Source organism: Gymnoscopelus braueri (genome assembly GCF_963280865.1).
Source record: "Gymnoscopelus braueri genome assembly, chromosome: 20".
NCBI classification, from domain to species: domain Eukaryota; kingdom Metazoa; phylum Chordata; class Actinopteri; order Myctophiformes; family Myctophidae; genus Gymnoscopelus; species Gymnoscopelus braueri.
In genome coordinates this window covers 18,372,938-18,396,256 of record NC_137622.1, presented here as the reverse complement: position 1 = coordinate 18,396,256, position 23,319 = coordinate 18,372,938, and the positions used below count along the sequence as shown (strand labels likewise).

The 23,319-nt window shown below is 39.9% G+C and overlaps 1 protein-coding gene across 6 annotated transcripts; it reads right to left on the bottom strand.

The window, feature by feature from the left end:
* Positions 1–5,547: 5,547 nt before the first annotated feature.
* Positions 5,548–23,225, bottom strand: bod1l1 (biorientation of chromosomes in cell division 1-like 1). Of its 6 annotated transcripts, none has more exons than XM_080416861.1 (26): positions 22,982–23,225; positions 20,993–21,117; positions 20,578–20,768; positions 19,949–20,443; positions 19,362–19,511; positions 18,934–19,091; positions 18,406–18,502; positions 18,138–18,255; positions 17,896–17,959; positions 15,905–17,774; positions 15,731–15,801; positions 15,306–15,417; positions 14,997–15,107; positions 14,863–14,906; positions 14,581–14,668; positions 13,978–14,042; positions 13,264–13,345; positions 12,691–12,749; positions 11,712–11,775; positions 11,500–11,546; positions 11,083–11,311; positions 9,959–10,035; positions 9,487–9,595; positions 9,069–9,168; positions 7,584–7,646; positions 5,548–6,804 (listed from the first exon to the last, which is right to left on the bottom strand). In XM_080416861.1, exons 1-26 carry the CDS (start codon positions 23,096–23,098, stop codon positions 6,681–6,683), a joined length of 4,830 nt encoding a protein of 1,609 aa, XP_080272987.1. In that variant the 5' UTR covers positions 23,099–23,225; the 3' UTR covers positions 5,548–6,680. The 6 variants fall into 6 exon arrangements, with proteins under 6 accessions (XP_080272987.1, XP_080272989.1, XP_080272988.1 ...); XM_080416863.1 differs by having other exon boundaries at positions 11,083–11,293; XM_080416862.1 differs by having other exon boundaries at positions 14,997–15,101.
* Between the last annotated feature and the right edge of the window lie 94 nt (positions 23,226–23,319).

Here is a 23,319-nt window from a genome sequence, read left to right as displayed (position 1 = left end):
ACTTGCACTCTGCCAGAAAACACCCTTGTCTAAGACAAGGATTCACAACTTCAAACATTTCAAAAAAATAATTGTTAAAAGCATAAAAAAAATAACCACGTATGACACCGTGTATTAGGTACATAGGTGTAAGAACGTACTATCAATATCAACTTTTTGTCCAAGATAGTTGTCAACTCAGTCAGATTTCTACAAAAACATAATTTAATCAGTCATAAACAGGTTTAGCTATAGGTTCCCTGTCTCACTTCCTGGTTTAAAAAAAGGCGGGAATGTTACGGAAGTTAAATGTTTTTGATAAATGCACAAAATAATATTACTATCTGGTGTGTCCCAACCATAACATGTCAACTCCGTCAGTCCCTCTAAATCCAAACTAAATAAAAAATGTGTAATTCTATTAGCATTAGTAGAACTCTGAGCAACTTAATTGGCTACTCACTAAGACTGTGCTGTGGAATGAAAAAATACATAGCATTTTGTCAACTCCGTCAGACTCGGTCAGATGTCAACTCTGATATGCCATCTTATGGAGTTAACATAAAAAATAAAATAAAAACTGTGGGAGGTTGGCCCATTACATGGTTTACTTTAATAGTCAACACTTTGATATTTTAAAATATGTTTTGTCCCAATTCTCAAGAATGGGTGATGTATACATATACATGACATGTATATGTATACATCACTGGTCTTATATAGGCCTATATAGATGACAGTGGCCCTGCTGTTGAGTGTGTTTATTCCTTTATTCTACACGGGGTGGCTACTCAACCACCACACCGTGTCTACAGTATGTCCTTGTATTACATGTATCCAATCTTATTTGATGAAATTGGCAACTGACCTGAAAAGATATTTTCTGTTTATTAACAAGCTCGACAGACAGGGGGACCCTGGCTACTGAACATTAGGCTACTTAATTATGATATATCAGAATGAAAATATTTTGTTTAACAAAAAAACTTTTGTTTTAACCATAAAAATATCACTTACACTACCTTTAGTGTGTCAGATATGTGATGCAAGGATGAAAATCTTCCATCACACAAAAAAGGCTAACGGCATTACTCAGACAACGCTGGAATATGCGGCCTATCTGCCCTCACCCATTCCATTTTCCCAAATTATAACTTTAATCTTGCGTTTTAAGCAGAAATCGTGCTTGGTAACAGCACCATGGTAACATCTCTGTTTCCCCTCCTGACCAGGGTGTGTTTATGACAGGTCTTGAACCTTTGCGTGCTGGTATGAGGAAGGAGGCTCACTGCACGCCATTCTCCCCCTCTTACACGAGATTCGCTGCCAAATTGTGTTCAGATGGAGCAATACACGAGAGGGCACTACTGCCAAGAGTCATTTGCAATAAATGCTCCCAAAGCGTCCTATGCATTTCTCGCCACATATCTACTCCACTGTGATAGCAGCCTTAATCAACCTCAGCATTGAAAAGTGGAGTGGGATAGGGGGGTATCCTGCCAGCTTTAAGTATGCTTTTAGTCGCCTAAGTAACGATTGAACCGTCCGAATCTTTTTTTCCCCCTTTCCCAAAGAAAAATTATCCTTGCATGCGATGGACCACTAAATGGAAGCACCCTTGGGACAACACACTTAATACTTGTAAATGGAGCCAAGAGACAAGGGGAGAGCGGTCGCTGCAAGGAGGGCCCTCCTGCCTCCTCTTCTTGGAAGCTCTACTGGCAACATTTCTGGGTCCACAGAAGCAGAACCACAGAAGCACTTTAGCAGGGCGGCTAGTCCACTGTAGATAGTGTAGACAAGATAAATAGTTGATTTTCGGGACTGCTGTGCTGACAAATGAGCTTTCATCTGCCTTTGGCACGCACACAACAGCCAATAAGTGTAGCTCAAGCACATCTTAAAAGGCTTTTCTCACTATTGAAGTGCGGTTGTCTGGCGTTGACTGTCTCATGTTCTCACGAGTCACGACTAAATAAATATGTCCTTCACTACAGACTACTACACTGCAAAGTCCTGAGTGTTCATTTAACAAATGGAGTGTAGGGTAGCCTACTCCCAGAAACAGAGTTAAATTAACACTTAGGATTTAGAAGTGCCTATAGCTAGTCAAAAGTCAACTTTATTAATAGCCTAATAAGCACATTTCCAATGTCTTCGGTGTTGATGAACATGTGCAACAACACTGTTGGAACACAATCTTGTCATTGAAACATTCAGGGTAAGTAGGCAATGTTTTTCATAATCCTCATTAAACTATGCGAAGGCGTGCTCCAGGCTATCTGCTAAGATAGGAGATAATAGGCCTAATTTATGGACAGAGCTTGCAAGCTGAGCCTGTCAGTAAAAATCACACCCAGGGTGAATAAGCTGTGCCTACTCTGTTTTTACTGTGTGTGTGTGTGTGTGTGTGTGTGTGTGTGTGTGTGTGTGTGTGTGTGTGTGTGTGTGTGTGTGTTTGTGTGTGTCTGCTGGTATTCAGGCGGTACTACTCTATTTGTTGTGTGTGCGTTAGTATTCAGACGGTACTACTCTATTTGATGTGTGGATGCTGGTATTCTTGTGTTCTGTCCTGATGTTCCTGCTGTCCTGATGTTCTGTCCTGATGTTCCTGCTGTTCTGTCCTGATGTTCCGTCCTGATGTTCTTGCTGTCCTGATGTTTTGTCCTGATGTCCCTACTATCTTCTACTATGTTCCTACTGTGTTGATGTTCTGTCCTGATGTTCCTGCTGTCCTGATGTTCGTTCCTGATGTTCCTGTTGTCCTGATTTTCTGTCCTGATGTTCCTACTGTTGTGATGTTCCTACTGTCCTGATGTTCCCACTGTCCTGATATTCTGTCCTGATGTTCCCACTGTCCTGATGTAACTACTGTCCTGATGTTCTGTCCTGATGTTCCCACTGTCCTGATGTAACTACTGTCCTGATGTTCTGTCCTGATGTTCCTGCTAGGCACGCACATGTGCTGTGTCGACCTGTGTGTGCATATCTCCTGTTTTTGTTTAATTAGTGTAATTGGTTGCATATGTGTATTGTAATCAGCTGCAGCTGTTTATGCCGTGCTCGGACGTACGGACAAACACACACGGTCAAATGTAGAGTGGCTGGCACCGCTAAAAATCATAGCTCTGACAAGACTCAGATTCAGTGTTATAATAGGAAAAATAGTCTGAAAATGTAGACTAGGCTACCTTCATGAAATGGTTGTCAAAAACAAAGCTTAGGGATAGTCCAAAAATAATCAATTACAAAAGCATGGGCTAACTTGCATTTTTATCAAATAAAAATGAAATTCATCATTTATTACGACCTGGCTTATAAGCAACCACTTAGTTTGACCTAAAAAAGCTGGTCAGTGGACAAAAATGTACCCTATATTTTTCTCATGGAGCGGTCTGCACATTGGCGTGCATGTGTCAATCCGCAGTCAGGAGGCTTCAACTCTTACCATAATATAGCCAAAGGGAATTATTTCAATACTCCCCAAAAATATGGAGAAAGAAATCTGTATAGCCACCACCACCCCTCCCTATGCTGCCCGTCTCTATTTCTGTGACTCTCATATGAAACACTTCTGACGTTAAACACCTGTTAACTTTTATGTCTTATGAGAGGAGAGCGGCTGAATGGGCTGCCATTATATTCGCTGCCAGTCGCCTTGGCCAAATCCCCAGTACAGAGGAAAGACCGCTCCCAATACAGAGGGCTGTTCACTTTACCTCCTCTGTTCAGATCCAAATGGTCCTATTGTGTTTGACAGTTGTGTTAAACCACCAGTGGTGGAAAAAGTACTCAATTTGTTTTACTTATGTATCAATGCAATGTAGAAATACTCTGTTACATGTAAAAGTCCGGAATTAAAAAATTACTTGAGTAAAAGTACAAAAGTATTGGCATTAAAATGTACTTAAAGTACCAAAAGTAAAAGTACTCATTATGCAGAATGTCCCATTTCATATTTTCAAATGTATACAAATCTTTTGAAAATAGCAGATCTATAAGCTCACAATGCGTCGCATTTTCAAATGGCCGAAATGTATATAGGGTTGAAGTGGTTAATGTATGTTTTTTTATAATAATCAAAATCTACAAAGTAACTAAAGTTTTCAAATAATTGCAGTGGAGTAAAAGTACAATATTTGCCAAAGTATTTGAAATTGGAAAGTAAAAAATACCTCAAAATTGTACTTAAGTACAGTACTTGAGTACATGTACTTAGTTACTTTCCACCACTGGCAATAACTGGGTCCATATAGGCATATTTTGGGCTACAGGTTCTCTTGACCTGCTTTGGGTTCCTGCCAGCTGCCAGTCTGATCAGACTGAAACTTGTCTACACATCCTGCTTTTATTGTCCAGAACTAGAAACAGCATAAACATCAACATTGCCTCTAAATTGCCAGGAATAAAATTAGGCCCATTCTGCTAATCTGTCTGAAAACATATACTGGCACAAGACATCAGTATATGCTATGATCACATCAGTTTACATGGACTATTGGACTAATAGCTTAGCAGTAGCCTACTAAGTACTATAGTCTTTAAAATCAACTCTCAACACTCAGTTCAGAAGCGTTCCCAAATTGAAGGCAAATACATTGTTGTAGTTAAAACATAGGGTTAGGGTTAGGCAAGAAGGCCATCAAATAAAACAATGATTTTTAATTTAGCTTAAAGGTTTAACTTAAAGATTAGATTTTAATATATTACTGATAGGACTCCTCCAGAACACAAACTTAACTAATATAGCCATTAGCAACAGATTCCTGCATTGCAATGGCATCAATAATGAAAACAAGCGTTGCTAAATGCAAGTTGATCGATCCACAACTTTAAATAAGAGGTGTTAGCCTAATATTTTTAGGGCTTGGATTCCAGTGCCAAGAAATAGGCTACCTGCAGTGCACACCTTAAGGAATCACATTTAGAATTCCGCAGGAATGGACGGAAAACTGCATTTATTAGGCTCTCCAAAAAATAATTTCCAACCTTTCATAGCCTAAACGTTTCTCCACGGTTTTGGATTCAGGAGCAGTGATTTAAGTAGGCTACTCTTAACGTGTTAACGATAGCGGAATATTTCATTTTTAGTTTGTCAGTTTTATCCTCCATTAGTCGAAAGGAATGTACTCGCTTTTTTCTCCCTAGAAAGTGATTGGTTAATGTCTCCGCTATTTATACATACGGACAGCTCAGCGATCTAGAAATATGGGATAGCCTACTATGAGTATGAGATAACACTTAAGAGATATACACTTAATAAGGGTGAATGACAATCTGTATATTTAGTACCAGACCGCTATTCAACGGTATCAACATTTTTGTTCCACCTACAACTTTCAAGCTTGTAAAATAAAGTCAACATGGTTTTGGAAATCATTGGCCAGATATGTAGTCTACAACCATAGGCCTATCATACTTCTCACGAAATCATTTGCTTTAAGTAAATGCTTGAAATTTGTGTGAGCCCTATTAGTGGATTCAGTAATAAACCGTATAAACTGAGATTAAAATAAAACAGTAGGCTACAAGATCTAAACCAACATTAAGAGAAGGATACTAAACAGATTAAGTAGGCCTATTGATCTGCAAGGCATTTATTTAGTTCAAACACTAACAGCACAATACAAGCTCAGTGACCTTGTTACAAAAATAGAAATATGGACCATATGGACCACAGATATTAAGAAGCACATAAATGTATGTTGGGAAACATTAAATGGATAAAAAAGAAAATCAAAATCAGGTAGGGATCACATGCACGCCATTAGAAAACCAATCTAAATAACTAGACTAAATTGTATTCTACACCAGCCGTTTTCAGAAACATTTCAACAAGAATATGTAGCAGTTAGAGGAGATAAAAACAAGTACATTTTAATTACTTCACATTTTCCTGTCAATGTCCAGTACAATTCTAGCATTCAAAAATGAAGGTAAAAAAACAAAAAACATGTTATGAGCAATGAAGTATAAAAGCCAAATACTTAAAAAATATAGTTGGGAGGAAAACACTTTCTTACATTCACAGAATGTATATTCATATTCACAATGACAGCTTGATGCTTCACTGTGATTCTATGTACATCTATGTGGAGCTGTAAAGCAGAGGTGCAAACTAAGTGATCACTGATCGCACTAGAGATCAAAACAAATCAACTCGCATTCAAACAGCAATTCAATGTGCAACAGCTTCAGCTTGCCTACAAAAAGGTGAAGCAGTCGACTCGGCAGTTCATTTTTAACCCCCTCCTTACTAAATTCACCCCAACTACACATAAGGCCATGATTGGACCTAAATGCTCTCACTAAGCATTACGGAACAAGTGATGGAAGAAAGCCGTCAGATCCAAACCATATGGCTATAGTGCAGTAGAAGGTATCAGTGGGATTCTTCCACAAATCCTTAAGATTAAGGATCTATAATCATTGGGTATAAGTATTATAATACTTCACAGGGCTTTTCAATGCTGCTAGCCAGTGATCCCTTACCGTACTGAATGCGTTAACCAAACTTGGAACAAAACACAGGAGTTCAAACTGGACAGGAAGTAGCCATCATTTTGTTCTCCTGCAATGTGAATTTGATACGAAATTAAAAAGGCTTTTAAGAGCAGTAACAACACTATGTTGTGGGAGTGAAAAAAATATATATTTAAAATAATAATCGCTGTCTGGGGAAAGGATTCTACTTCAGGTGATCAACGATTGGCTCTCTTGGCGGGGGGTTCATCTGACTTCTGTCCTCCTCGGGTGCGTACCGCAGGGGGGCTGGGTTCTCGTTTACGGCCTCCCTTTGCTGCTGCTGTTTGCCCTCTTGCTCCACTGTGAAGGGAAAACAAGGAATAAGTATTGGTGGGTTTGACGAAGGCGTTACTTCGTCGCTAGTAAAAAGGCAACTTTTTACTAGCTATGAGCAACTTGGCAACAAATAACCTTAGTGCAAACTATATTGCAATAAGTGTAAAAGTACTTATTTTTGTTTGTCTTTAAGTACGTGTAATTGTCTGTCTTTTATGTTCTGTATTGTTTTATTTTATAAAGTGATATATGTAAATGTTTTGAAGTATCCTCAATAAAAACAAAGTTATAAAAAAAAAAAAAAAGTACTATAATTACTATAGATGGGCCACTTGAAAACAAATCCAACTAATGACTTAAGAACTCATATACACTATCAGCTCTACAGATGCAGAGAAAGCAATCCATGTAGACCAGAAAGCGATGCATGCATTTTCTTATTTTTCTTCGTTTATGCCAGCTGTCACTCTGGCTAACTGTAAACTCATTGTATTCATCCTATGAGACACATATCAGAAGAGGCCCAGAGCCTGATTAAAAAAACGAATCCTTGCTTGGGCATCGTCATCTGTACTCTGTCAAGTTCAAGCCAATCAGCATATTAGGAGAAGAGTCGTGGGGCGGCATCATTTTCCAGATGGAAACTGTATTTGGTCATTGTACAAATGAGGAGGCAACCGTGGATGTATTAAAATAAGTAGAAAACCCATCGGTGCAGTGTGGGCTAATCTGTGCAGTGTGGGCTTGCCTCAAGGTGTACCAATTATGACCAATTATACCGTAATTTGATGAGTGAGATTTACCGTGTGCTCTCCTCTTTACTGCCCTGTTTACTGGCTCGTGTAGACGGCTTACTCGGCTTGTTTCTATAAAAAAAAAAAGACAAAAAAAAAAATGAAACAGTCATTTTCAATTGTATACACATCTCAGCCATTATGGATTTTAAGCTACTGTGGCAGACTGGACTGGTGTCATACTGATGCACTGATGACACTTGCACCACTGCATGTTTACACACTCTCTTCCAAAGACAACTACTACTATTAGATATTGCGTTCAGTCCTGTGAGAGCTAATCTCGCAAACTACTAGTATACGCCAATTAGCATAATATTTTGCATACCACCAGAATGCCAAGGACCTCAACTGCTGAATATTTTTCTAATGATATGACTACCATATCATTTTTCTGAATGAATAACCACAGAGCAATCATCCCTCCACACAATGGGATGTGTGTCCTATGAGGCTATGGGTTATGGGATCATCACTCTCAATGCTCTTGTGTCTTGTACCTCCAGTTCCTAGTCAATCACAGGCATGCAGTACAGCCAGTGCAAGCCAAGGCTCCAGATTGAAATGCAAACTCATCAAAGTTACATTGTAGTAAATATTCTATGTAAAATATATATTTTTCAGCAAATCTCTTAGTTGCACAAACATTGTTCTTGTGAAGTAAAGTAAGTAGTATGTTTTGTGAAGTAGGTTTGTTCATATTGGTCAACATTATAAAGATCACCATGTCCGTTTAAAGACCGTCAATGCACATCACTGGCACATGGCATAAATCTGAGTTGTGATTAATCTCTGCATTTTAAAATATGTCTTTAGGCAAATCTCTACGTTATATCAACAGTATTATGGTCAAGTAGCCTAGTTCTATTCTTATTGGAGATGATTATGAAAATAAATATGCCCATTTAGAGACAAGTCAACCGTACACTGCCCCCTGCCTTGCATTGTCTGATGTCCGCTTGTGGAGGTCTTGCCCAGCGAATGTGGGCCTGCGAAAGCCCTACACTCACATTTCAAATCACAACCTTTGATTGTCTGGAGACACAAGGATTTAACAATTACACAAAACATTGAATGACAGGAATCTGTTCAAAATGACATGCAGGATCAACTGACATTGGAGCTCCGAGGGTCAGGCACATATATTGCAATGTATATTAGGATATAACATTGTAACATCATGTTTGTCCTAGTGATGACCAGTGTTGGGCAAGCTACTTTAAATTAGTTACTGCTTTCAAAAAGTAACTTAGTTACATTACTAGTAACTGCATTATAAAAGTAACTAGTTACGTGGGTTGGAGGGGGGAGGTCACAAACGGGACTAGAGTGTGAGAGTAGAAGTCGGATCATAATAAACCTTTAATCCTCTTACGTTGTTGTTGGCTATTTTCACATAAAGTAACGAGTAATGCGCCATTGAAATGCCAGTAACTGTAACAGCGTTACCAAAATGAAAAAAATTACTAGCTGATTAGTAACAACAAAAAGTACCGTTCAGCCTCCAGACGAGCTGCAGACCGCGTTGTTCTGCTCTTGGTGTCATCATCCTCTTCCTCATCGTTCTGCTCCTTCTCTTTGTCCTTTGTATCGGCTGTAAAGAGAAACAAAGATCAGATATTTTTTCTTTTTTTTGGTTTTCAACGTGATATGATTTTACAAAGACAGGGAGTAAAATTTCATGTGAAGGGTCAAGGGCTAATAATTCGTTTTTTGTCGGAAAGTCCCAGACGAGGAATAGATTGCATCACAACGCTTCAGAGTGAGTCTATGGTCATCTCACATTAATTATGTGCAAGGTAAAATTGCTATGATTTCAATCAGTTCAACATTTCTAATACAGCAAGTGTGTAAAGATTGACCCAAATGGACCAGTAAAGGGATACTGTTAGGGAGCATAAATAGGCCCTACCAGGGTCCTCAGTTGCTACTCCTGCAGCTCCCTTGGAGGGTCTGCCCCTCCTTCCAGGCTTTTTTTGAGCAGTATCCTGCTCCTCCTGTGGCTGTTCATCCCCCTCGACCTAGGGAGATCATTAAATCCTTAGCACTTACAATTTACAGGGATGACTCACACACATAATTATGTACAATATGTGGGTGTTATTACGGTGGTCTATATATGTGTGTGTGTGTGTGTGTGTGTGTGTGTGTGTGTGTGTGTGTGTGTGAGAGAGTGTGTGATGGTGATTCAATGCATATATCGCAAAGGACCACAGTGGAAATAAGCGCTCGAATTTACTGTGTTTTGTCCTTTAGACAGATATGTACAAATATGTTTATACATATGCATATGCATTTTGTCCATAAAGATGTCAATCAGTCAATGTCAAGAAAGACATTAACTTTTTTAAATTTAATTGTGGGTTTTACTGGCATACACATACATGATCTGTTTTGTTTTCAGTAGACTGTTCCTCTTCGTCTCCTGGCTGGGGCTGGCTCACCAAAGGAGACTGCTGACCTAAGTACAGGGGGGGGGGGGGGGTAGGGAAATCCCAGGTCAAGTCACACGTTCATTTGATTAAAGTACACAAACTTTTTAGTTAAACTAATTTAAATTAGCTCAAGTTCACAGTAGTGCTCACCTAGATACACAAAGAGGAAAGCACTTCTTAAATAAGACAACATAAGCTAGCTAAGACTCAGCGGCAATATATTAAATATCTAATATATTTAAATATATTGGTTGAAAATCGGAAATCCACTCTGACGCCCTGCTGTGGAATCTGTGCACTCACATCAGAAGGTGACAGAACACAGATAAGAATTATGTTGGAATTTACGAATGAGAATAGCATTGGCAAGTGTGTCAAGTGTGCTCCGGTGTTCTCAAGAGTGAGTTTATGAGTTATATCAGCCCTCATGTTGATAAATGCATTACTGCCTGTTGTATAGATGTTATAGACGATGTAATCACTTATATTTATTGTTTCTTAGCATCATTGTCATCATTACCCAGTGGTGTAAAAAGTACTCAAATGATTTACTTAAGTAAAAGAATCAATACTGCCATGTAGAAATACTCTGTTACCAGTAAAAGTCCGGAATTCAACATTTAATTGAGTAAAAGTACAAAAGTATTGGTATTAAAATATACTTAAAGTACAAAAGTAAAAGTACTCATTATGACTCAAATGTCTACAATCTTTAGAAAATAGCAGATCTACAAGCTCAAAATGCGTCGCATCACAGTATATACTGTAGGGCTGAAGTGGGTAATGTATGTTTTGTAATAATAATCAAAAACTACAAACTAACTAGTAACTTAAGTCTTCAAATAATTGTAGTGGAGTAAAATATACAAAATTTGCCTCTGACATGTAGTGGAGTAGAAGTAAAAGTACTGACATTTTTAAATACTCCAGTAAAGTACAGTACTTGAGTGAATGTACTTAGTTACTTTCCACCACTGTCATTAGTAGTACTAGTAGTCAGTCATAGGTTTGGGCTCTTTTTCGGTCATATCGAATCACAACATTAAGAGCAATATCATGAATAAGCAGCTTACTGTCAGTGGTATCCTTTGCCTGGGCTCCGGATCGCCTGCCCCTGCGAGTGGGCATCTCTTCTGACATCTCTGTCTCTTTAGGTTGTACCTCTTCTTCGGTGGTGGGTTTGGATGATCGCCCTCCGAGTTGTTCCTCTTCATCGGTGGTGGTTTTGGATGACCGTCCTCTGCGTGGCGTTTTGGCTTCTGCAGCTTTCTCCTGCTCAGTTTCCTGTGGAAACAAAGTTGTCTGAGCCAACACGTGGAACCAAAGAAGTACAGTGGATTGCTATTGTTGGGCAAAGTCATGAATATACTAACTGTTTTTTTCACGAATTAATAAAATCACCACATAAATTCTCATTGATGCAACTTTAAAAGCATGTAACCAAAACATTAAAATTACATATAATTTTTATTTTAATGGAATTCCCTCACCTCAGCAGACGGTTCCTCTTGGCTCTCCTTTGTATCTCCATCCTCCCCTGATCCATTTAAGAAAATAAAAAACAATTTTCATACAAATTCCTTTCCCTTAAACTAAGTATTAACAAAACATTACCTGTAAACTTTTGATTGAATGTATCACCAAAAATGTACTTTTGTTAAAAGAGACTAAAAGTGTCAAACGTGAGACACAGCCACAATACCAGAGTTCTTGGACGTTGAAGGTAGTTTTCGTTTACGTGTCACCCTTCCTTCTGCTCTCCCCTCCTGAAAAACAGAAGTGGAAGGAGTTGAGGTTATATAATCACACGCCATTTAAAGCGTGGTTGAACTTTGATAGAACGGTGTGTGTTATGTAGCTACCTGGGCATAATGAAGTACAAATATTGTGGATCATCTGAATCTGTTGCTTCTGCACTCTGTGAGCATGTAACCGGAAGTAGCAATTACTTCCCATAAACGAACGTGAACAAAGCCGATTCCGTCTATACAATTATATATTTAAAAAGATTTATAATTTTTTTCTGCCTAGTCGGTCTACTGCGCAGACATTGTCACATGGATTTTTGTGGCACTAGTGTTATTGTAATATTACACAAATATTTTTACATTTTACTTAACCAAAACTAAGTACCAGGACTTATTTTTTAATATATTGGCAGAATCTGCATTTTCAGGTTCATTTATGTACTAAGAATTAGGCCCGTCACAAATATTACTAATCGTCTAAAATCGCAATTATTTGACATAATCGCAATTATTTTGCTTAATCATCAAATCAATTCCATGTTGAATTTTACAAAAACTGCAGAAATAGCTGATCTACAAGCTTACAACGTGTCGCAAAGTGACACGCTGTAAGCTTGTAGATCAGCTATTTCCGCCATTTTTTTTTACGTATATAATTATTATCAGTCATTTCTTCATTGCAATTTTACATTACGAAGCCTAAAAGGCCAAACAGAAATGTCATTTTCATTCATATGCTCCAATGTTCAATGTCAAAAACACAATTAAATCGTTAATCACAATTATTTGTGTGACAATTAAGCACCGAAGCAACAGAGAGATGATTCTTTGTATCTACCATATATCATGCCCAGGTAGGTAGATATAATCCAGGGTTCTACCAAAGATCAACATCATTTTAAGTTTAACATACAACAAGAACCCAGAAATTACCTTTTCTGACAAGCCTGATCCCTTTTCATCTTCTTGTCTGTCTGAATCCGAGGCACTACCTGAAAAATACAGTCTTAACAATCAGCAATACACCAGACCAGCAACACATCACCGCTGAAGCCATACCACTTCATGGGGGCATACTGTCCATTGTAACCGTATGGTATTTGATGTAAATTAGCTTATATCAGTTAACACTATCCTTTTTTTAAATCAATATCATTATATTTCCGTCAAGCTGGGAATATAGACAAGCACACAGAGAGAGAGAAAGTCGGAGCAGATATTCTGTAGTTAAACAAAGCTCTTGTAATGAAAAAATATGAAGCGAAAAATGATCAACGTGTTATGGAAATGCTAAGATTTCCTGCTTGTTGTTGGATAGCGTTGTCAAATAATGTTAATGAGGGAAGCTAATTTAAGTCAAATAGCATAGTTTTACAATAGAGAGGATGCCCCTGCGAAGGGGCGCCAAAATAAAGGAAATAAAGTGATATTCCCCCCCCCCTTTTTTTGGGTGTGTTAACAATAACATGTTACGAGAAATCAATTTCCAGAGCCCACAAGACTCACTGGTTTGTTTGATTAGTTTGGTTTGTCGTGAACGTCGTGTTTCTCTGACCTCCACAGGGTTGTCAGGAGCATCACACTCCACCTGAGAGAGAAATGGAGAAAGCAAAAGGCAAAGGGCAAAAAATGAGACCGATGAGGAAAGATAAGGACAATATAAGTTCAGTCAGACAACTCTTAGATTGGATTAGAATATATATTTATTAGCAATATATATTTGCAAGCTTGAGCATGGTATAGAAAACAAGAGGAAGCATGGTTTGGCGTCAGGCCTCTGAATCCATTCATTCCCTGTAAGGATAACATTTTAATGAATGTTACATGCCAATTAGCATTTACAGGGAATGAATTAAACCCCCAAGGGGATCTAGAAACAGAGCCTACAGGTGGATGCCGGGGAGGCGGGTGGGATGACTTCATGGGCAGCAGCAGGTAAGCAGCGGTAGCAGGATCTCAGCAACAGCAGCAGCAGCAGCGACACACGTCAGCTCAGCAAGACAGGGCAGCCAGAGTGAGCAGGTAACAACGCGGTACCTATAACCACCCGATCAGGAGGAAAGTGCATGTGACTAGTCACCTGATCGGTTGCCCCAATCCCTTGAGTTGCCTGGCCTGAACTAGCTCCGTAAACTGCGCCTCATTAAATGAGAGAAATGTAATTTATATACATTTCAATTTCTATTCACTTTCTGAACACAGCTAAAAGAAAAGTCTTACATTTTGTGGGTCTCTGTTTTCTTGTGCAACATTTTCTTCCAGTTTTGTTACATTATGATCCTCATCTACAGGAGAGAGTGAAGAGAGAAAACGTTGACTGTATTTTATAGGTTTGGTAAATTGGTATGAGCTCAGGTGTTTAACTCATTCAGTGCCTGACTTATTTCTGGCAGTTTGGCTCTGAGTGCCAGAGCCAAAATTCATTGTAAAAAAAAGTGCTTAGGAGCCGAGATACAGCCTTTTTCAGTAAGAAGTTAAACAAGAAGTGAATGGAGCAGAACATTTTCAAATCATCATATCTTGGGTTCTGAACATTTTTTTGATTAGACGTCCAGTGGCACAGGGCTTATGATACAACGGACGTCTTAGACGTCCAGTGGCACTGAATGAGTTAAGAACAAAAACATTTGGTTGCACTTTTGCATTTAAGAAAGATATATTACTTTAATAATAGATGTTAGGTGTTAAGAATTCAATATTTCAATATTTCTTAATGGCATTGTTTCCATTATTGATTGTATAAACTGTGAATCTGTAATAGGTAACTGCATTAGATGTGCAGTCCTAAATATGAAGTAAAGTTACAGTAGATGAACCACTTACTAATATTATCTGCATCAATCTTGGCCTGGTTGTCCTCATCTTCTGCAACCATCTTGGCTTGGTTGCTCTCATCTTCCATTTGCTCAACCTACAGTATTATTCAACAGACCACCCTGAACTTCAACATTGCTCACTGAATTATGACCATAATGCTTCGGGGAAAAGAAAAAATTGTACTGCACTTTCATCGTGGTCAGTGCCTCCACAACATTGGTCTGCATTCCACTTTCAACTTTTCAGACCACAAATTGTTTATATCAGTATAAATGAATGATAACTCACCTTAGTAGCTGTCTTGACCGCTGCCACATTTGACTGGATTTCATCTAAAAAACAAACAACAAACAGATGAGGACACTGGAAAGCTAAAGGGAAAGCTGCTAATTGTTTGGAAGAAACAAGATACAAGTCCTCACCATGTCTGCAGGAAGTGTCTGCTGCTTGTTCTACAGGAAGTGGATCAGAAACAATGGCTTCTATTTTTCTATCTTTGGTCTCCTCACTTTCGGATATAAGACAATCTGCACCTGAAATATTGCAGAATATAATGTAATAATTCTTCACTACTAGCACTTTCATTCTTTTCTGTATTTATACAAGCAAGCCAGTTCAAAAACAATGAACTTGAATTTCCTTTCTGGATAACAACCAATTTGATTACAGAGCAATAATTGTCATAGTGAAATATAATAATAAATAGCCATGAAGGCAGACATGTGAAATACCTTGTACATCAGCTAGTTCCTCAACAGGCTGTACCTCAGGAACAGTTTCACTTTCAACAACTTTTTCTTCAGCTAACTGAGCCTGTTGTTCATTTGAGGTGGTTTTATCATCCTACACATGTTAAAGAACAATGGTTTGATTTAAAGATGAAAGATGATAAATGATGAAAGGGAGAGGGATCTTGCTTTTTAGATCTAAAAAGGTCCTGCTGAACTTGACAGAACATTTCCTAGATGGGATATTCACTGAAAGCTTATCAGAGCATCGGCATCAAAATATGTATTTAATATGAATTTTAATCTGGCAGAAATGAAGGCACGAAAAGCAACAGGAGCGTAGGAGAAGACCAAACGGCCCAAAACATAAGACGGTGTGCAGGAGTTTTTTTTCTATTGGAACTGAACGCACAAAAATTAGTTCTCACCTCAGGAGCGAATGAACCAGATGTTTGTACCTGTGGCACGTCCGTTTCTCTCTCCACAACATCAGGGGCATCTACAAAAGGGAACATATTTAGCTTATGAAAAACACAAACACATACCGTACTCACTTGAGTATGAATCTGATATTTACAACAGATTCACTTTTTTCAATTTACCTGTGCCGTCTGTTTTTTCAGTAACAGGCTTATCCACCTCCTGAGATAGAGCTGGTGGCAATGTAGTAGTCCTTTGATCGTTGTCAGCCACCGTTTGAACAATCTCAGTAACATTCGGCTCTTCCTTTTCAAGTGTAGTGGTGCTATCCATTGGTGGAGGCGGATTCACCTCACCATCTTCTCTGGAGCCTGCTGCGATTAGACTGGGAGACAACGTGCTATCGGGGTCCATAGAAAGCAGGGTCAAAGCTGCCTCTTTCATCTTCATGTCAGCATCAATGAGTGTCAATTCAGGGGCCACGACCTCAGGGGCGGCAACCTCCTCCTGACAAACGTCATGCACAAGTCTTGCGTCTGCTGATGTACATATGTCCACCAGAGTCAGCAGAGCATCTGCCTCAGGTGGCATGGGACGCGTTTCCAGCTCGCCGAGTCGAAGCTCCGCCTCGCCGTCGTCTGGCTCGGGAGTGATGTCACTCAGCGCGTCGTAAGTGTCTTCGGACACAGAGGTAACAATGGTGGTAGCAGTAGGTTCGGAGTCTGTGCTTGTATCTTGGAGAAGAGCTCGTTTCTTAGGAGGCTCTTCCGACTCAGGACATGGCGAGGAAACAGAAGGCGTCGGAGACCTTTCAGACTGGTCGGTTTTGTCTTCTCTGTATGCCTTCTTCTCCTCTAAGCTCTCTTCTTTCTTTTCTGAAATTGTATCCTTCTTCTCCAACTTTTTTTTGGCACTTCTGCTCTCCAATTTATCTTGTGGAGTGTCTTCCGGGGTCCTCCTGTGTTCCTTTGCACTTGCCTCTTTTTTCTTTTCTTTTGTTTGCTGTTCATGTTTGACCACAGTTGAAACTCCTTTACCTTTGCCCTCCAAACTCTGGATTTTTTTGTCAGTCTTGGCAGTTTTCACTTCCTCCTTAGACTTCAATTTGGATTTTTCCACAGCCTTTCCCTTTTCTGTGGGCTTCGATTTCCTTGGATCTTTCTCGGTTTCAGAGATAGCTTTGCTCAATTTCTGGCTTTCTAGTTCCGCCTTAGTCTTCTCTCTCTCGCCATCTTTGGTGTCAGATTTTGATTTGGGCTTCTCTACTTGCTTGTCATCAGTGTGGCCCTTTACTTTTTTCACGACTTCCTTGGGGTGCTTTTCTTTTTTCTTACTGCTGTCAGGACCTGGCTCCATGTCTGACCTGTCCTCAGAGGAACCTGCAGAATCTGGTCGTATTACCTGCTTAGCTTCACTTTTACCTAGAACTGTCTTCTCTCCTTTATTTTTTTCTTTTACTTTCTCTTTGTCCTTATCCCGAAGTTTGTCTTTGTCTTTCTCCTTATCCTTCTCTGCTTTAGCAGCATCCACAGCTGGGGTCTTTGACTTCTTGGAAGTGGCATCTCTCGAAGCCCCCTCGTCGGCCACACCTTCAGAGACTCTCGCTTCCCTAGTGGTTCCTAGCATTTTCTTTTCACTTTTGACCTTGGGTCTCTTCTCTCCTTTCTCATCAGAGGTCACTTTAACACTGATGCCCTCCTTCTGTTGGGTCTCATCTGCTTGGGACTCAACTCTCTTCTCCATCTTCGGTTTAAGCTTAGTGCGGTCGTCGGACAGGCTGCGTTCTCTCTCTTTGCGCTCTTTAGAATGCAGCTCCTTGCGGGGAAGCCGATCAAATTTTCCAAAGGACCGATGTTTCAGTGACTCCTGGGAGCCCTGCTCCAATTCCAGGATGAAGGAATGTGTACGGCTTTTGTCTGGCAGCTTTTTTGGTTCGCTGGAATCCTCAGAGATGCTACCAGATTTCCTGTGTCTCTCATCTGATAATACAGATTCTGATGTTCGTCTGATCGGCTTAGCTTGTGATGCCTTTGAGGACGAAGGCTTCACTTCCTTTTGGAGCGACAAGAGGCAAAACACACAAAATACATTACGATACAATAACAACTCAGTGTCAAATTGTATACTACTTTAATACTCCTAAATGTATCCAGCCATGGTTACTTTGACTTACTCCTTTCTTAGAGCTTTCTCCACCTGCATCTCCTTTGCTCTTGCTTGACACAATGCCTTCTTTCCTGAGGAGCAAATATGATATCTAAGTATCTTATGCCAATTATCTAAATATTGATGTTGGGATAATAACCACATTCACAGTATCTAACAAAATTGCAATAATAAAATAAATCATAATATATATATTTTTTTCTTCATGCAGCCATTGTTTGTATTCAGTATAAGGTTTTGTAAATGCACCTTGAGTCAAGCTTCCTCTTGAGAGCCATTTTCTTTTCCAGAACCTTCCTTTCTTTACGAGCTTCTTTGGCCCTGGGGCCTTCCAGACTGGGGGAGTCTCTTAGCCGTCTTCTTGCATCTTTCAATGGAATTGTACAATTAGATACCAGTCTAATATTTATTTAAAAGATTATACTCAATCTCACACTTGTTTTTGAGACTGTGTATGAGAGAAATGAGATCATCAGCAGCAAGGGATAAAAGGTGTGACACGTGTCATAAACAATACCTTGTTCTTCAGCCAGAGCTGCTTTTTGTCTTCGTTTCTCTTCCCAACGCTCCCTGTTCTGCTGTCTTTTAAGCAGTCTCTCTTCTTTGTCCTTGGCCTAATAGAACAGGAGCAGAAGAAGCGAGACGGCAAGAAAACAATATCACATCCAGGGTTTTCATCAGACATTAATATAGAAACACAACAGGTGTTTAATTCCCTGTGCTGGATGGGAGATTTCGCACAATTATAGTGACTAGACTACCAGGGTTCCAATGGGCAAAGCAGTAAACCGCAACAGCTGTTTAGTGTTCAACAGCAAGAATAAATGTAATTGTACTGGGCAGCTCGCCGGTGTTAATATGATGGTGAAGCAGGGAATTATTGAGAAGGAGATGATAAATGATGGTCAGAAACCACAATAACTTTAAGCTATGAAAAATAAACAATAGCATAGTATGTATGGATGAAATTCAGGTAGAGCGAGTCTCATAATTACTTGTCGATTATTAACAACATAGTCAATAGATCAGCAAGACTATTACTCACTGCTGATCTTCGGCGCTCTTCCACAGTGACCTCATCATCTGAGTCACTATAGTAACGGGAGTAGAGGAAGGGCTTGTGGACGTATGCTTTTCGACGAGGCTTGCCTTCCTTGTCGTCTTCAGTGTCTGCACTGCCTTGTTTTCTTTCTCCTTCCTCAGCTTTAAATGTGGGGCAAAGACAGAGAACATGAATAGAGAAACACCCATAAAATAACACCCATATGGCTAAATTCAATTTGTATGGTGTTCGCAGTTAACACCTTGTTAACTGCTTTGTCATCCAGCAGCCAAGACAGAACATTAGGAAAGGACACAAAGGTGGATTTTCACTCATTTCGGTAAATGTGGTGGGATGCTGTTTTTATGTCTTGGCTAAAATGTTATTAGGAAATAATTAAAAACTTATAAACAGAGGTATGATCAACAGACCATCTGACAAAAGCTCTCCATCCTCTGAGGAATCGGATGGGGGCTGATCTTCGTCACTTTCCTCTTCAAATGATGACAGGTCACTGGTGTGGACAGAACTCACTGTGATGTCACTCAGGCCATCAAGATCGGAGTCCTCCAAGGAATATTCTAATTAAGAGAAGACAGAATAATCCAACATGAACATTACCGTTGTAATAACAATCTTTGTTACTACAAACTTGTATTAAGAAAGTTTAAAAAGAAAAGCTTAATAATAATAATAATAATAACATTGACAATCAGCTCTGATAAAAGGGGAGACATGAACACCAATCTAAAGTATAGTAGAAAGAATCAATGATTAGGTATGTCAATATCTGCGGTATAATAAAGTGTTTACGACATACATACAAGACAACGACAATTTAGACAAAGGAAAGAAAGAAAAATACTATTTCTAACCGCAAATTATTATTTTTTGTGGTTTTGTAAGATTGTTTTTCTACGTTGCAATATGACTGAGCTCTTTTTACACATTTCTTTATTCCATTTACACTGTACATACATTTCTTAGTTTTGATCGAAAGAAAGAAAGAATAGCTCACCTTCCTTCAGCCTCTCTCTGGTTTTCTGCTTGATTTGACAAGAGGGTTTCAGTGGCTCATCCTCCAGTCTGTCCTCCGTGTGTTTGCCTGTGTTCTTGCTGCCAGCCTTGTCTTTAGCATCGTCCACCTGCTCCTGACCTCCTGATGTCTCCTCCTCCACCTTCACCACCTGCACCTCCTCCGTCAGTCCCTCTTTGGCAGAAACCATTTGCTCCTGAGCCTCCTCCACCTTGACGTCCAGTACTTGGAATTCTGATGCAAGATTTGCCTCTTCCGCCTCGTCTGGCTTCTCGTCGCTATCGACATCTGTGAGACTCATGTCCTGCTCACCCTCTTCCACCAACAGCCCTGTGAGCTCTTCTGAAGCCTGACCCTTCCGGCCTCTGTCTCCACTGGGGATGGCCCTCGAGCTGGCCTCCTGGTTGAGAGAGGTTATCGTGTCCAGGATTGACATGGCGCTGCGGGACGAGGAGGTGGCTGGTGTGGATGATGAGGCTGGGAGCGGGTGAATTGTGATGTTTGATTAAATGTATGCATAATTATATTATGATGTTTGTCAAACCACAGAATGTAAACAGATGTGTATATCAAAAATATATTTTATTTTTAAGTAGGTATTATATGTGTACCCTGCTCAAGAATGATGCCGTCCGGTTTCATCTCTGCTGGAGCAAGTGGAAGAGGGGGCTCCTCACTGCAGCTGCCAGGGGACAGGAATTCCTTGACCACCCTCTCCACTTGTGGCCTGAAAATGTGATTGATTTTGGGGTCTACCACCTGGGCTACTATCCTGTCCACCCCCTGCTCCAGCATTCCAGACCTGACAAGTACAAGAGAACAGCATCTTTAGCCTTGGTTTAGTCTGTGTGCATTCAACCCGTAAAGAGAGGGTAAGAAGTACACCAGATAAAGGAATGCAAAGCAACACAACACAACACAATGTAAACAAGTTTTTTCATGAGGCTTATGTAGCAAAGGTGAGCAAAGGTGCACGGAATATGAGATGTATGTATATAACGAAGTCAATGCTCCCTTCTCACTTACTGTAGCACCAGTTGTCTGATGTTGTTCCTGAGCTGGTTCTTGTTCAAATGAGGACTCCATGTGTGGTTAGAGAGGTGGTTGGACACAAAGTTGTCCACTCTTTGTTTCAGATTCAAGTAAGCAGGCTGTAAAGGACTATGGATGTTTAATCTACAATAGACAACACTGAAAAGAACAATACAAATAGTGCAGGAACTACATTCTGATCTAATAATATGCATTTTATTAGCCCTAGAATAGCTGATACATTGCATGTTTTCCATGTAGACAGCCATAGAACACTTGATGCATTCTTCATAGAGGGATTTGTCTCAGCAGCATTCTCTGAATGTTGTGTACGCACAATTATTAATTGCCGCGACTTGGGAGTCAGTACTTGTCAACTAGTATTATTTCCACTTGACAGTAATTTCTGGCAGAAAATATGTATTTAGCAAAACTTCACATTTTCCACGAGATTCACACGGACTATATTCTGGGATGACAGTCACAGCTAGCCGCAAGCAACTCTTAGATCCTATTTTTAATATCTGGAATCGAGAGTTGCAATACCAACCCTTGACAGCCCATTCATCCAAACAAAAAATTCCTATCTGATTATATTAAACGACGTTAAACTCACCAACATTGCAGCTGTATTATCCTCTATCTGCAAAGTTTTTGTTATATAAAAATCCACCATGGAAGACATGTTATGAGCTGCTTTCAGTCAAGAAATTCCGTGTGTTCCGAGTTTGGAAGCGCTCGTTGGAAATCACTCAACGGTCCTGCGTACCACCTGTCTCGAAATTGCACATAAAGCAGGAGGCAGCGGGACGTTGCGTTTTTGAAAACGAGCGCGTCCAAACTCGAACACTTAGAAAAATTATCACCTGCACGGAATTTCTTCACAGAAAGTGGCTCATAACATGTCTATGGTGAATTTTTGCAGATACAAAGAAGAAATTTCAAGCTTTCCGTACAGCTGCAATGTTGGCGAGTTTAACGTCGTTTAATACAATCAGATAGGACTTTTCTGTTTGGATGTATGGGCTGTCAAGGGTTGGTATTAGCTGTAGAATACAACTCTCGTAGACGTATTTATGATTCTGACGTTTTCAATCTACGAGAGTTGTAGGGTTCACCCCCATGGACACAGGGACTTTCAGCACTATACCCCGTAGACACTCCAAACATGTACAAATTGAAAATAAAGGTGCTTAACCCCACGACCAAATTGTTAACTCTCGCTACGGGGTAGTAGTTTAATGTAATAATCCATATTTTTCAATAAAGGAGTGTTTTAATGCCGTCTGTGGACGATTCTGTCGGAAGTTCCCAATGGGCGGTAGTGACGCGCCCCATCTGGTGAAACCCGGAATTACACTCAGTGTAAACAGGAAGTAAACGAGGGTGAAAAAATGGCGTTCGGCCACAGACGGCATTAAAACACTTCTTTATTGAAAGATATGGATTATTACATTAAACTACTACCCCGTAGCGAGAGTTAACATTTGGGGCGTGGGGGTAAGCACCTTTATTTTCAATGTGTACATGTTTGGAGTGTCTACGGGGTATAGTGCTAAAAGTCCCTGTGTCCATGGGGGATGAACCCTACAACTCTCGTAGATTGAAAACGTCAGAATCATAAATACGTCTACGAGAGTTGTATTCTACAGCTACTGTAGGTTGGTATTACAACTCTAGATTCCAGATACTAAAAATAGAATCTAGAGAGTTGCTTGCGGCTAGCTAGAATACATACAATGTATCTGGAATATCAGCCCTATTCTATGGCTAACATCCAATGTATTGTATGTATGGAATATCAGACATTCTAGGCAGGGCTACAGTTTATGTGATCGTAAACATGTTAACTAGCCACAGTTGCCAAGAAGAGGCTGAGCTTGAGCAGAAATATCTACATATACTTGTGTTAATTATATTCACGTTAGTACAAGGAAACACCCTCGCTAACGTTAGTTATGGTTAACTGGTCTGGTAACTGACCTTCGTATCCACGTCTGCCAGACAATCCCTCCTGAACTGATCGAAGAGTCCCTGTGTTTTCAGATGGTTCACGATCATAGACACAAGCTGTGGGTCGCCGGGAGCTAACCCTGCCATGTTCACATGCAGTTAGATAGTACTTTTTATGGATAATAACGTATCGATATACCTATTTTTTTACTCTGTGATCGATACTAACAGGTCGCTGGTAAATGTCCCACATTCATCCAACACCGGGGCTTTCTGCTTCTATTATGATTCTTAAAGTCAGTGTTGCCAGATTCTGCGAGGGATATAAGCAACCATGTCTGCAAACAAGCCCAAAAGAAGCTACACGG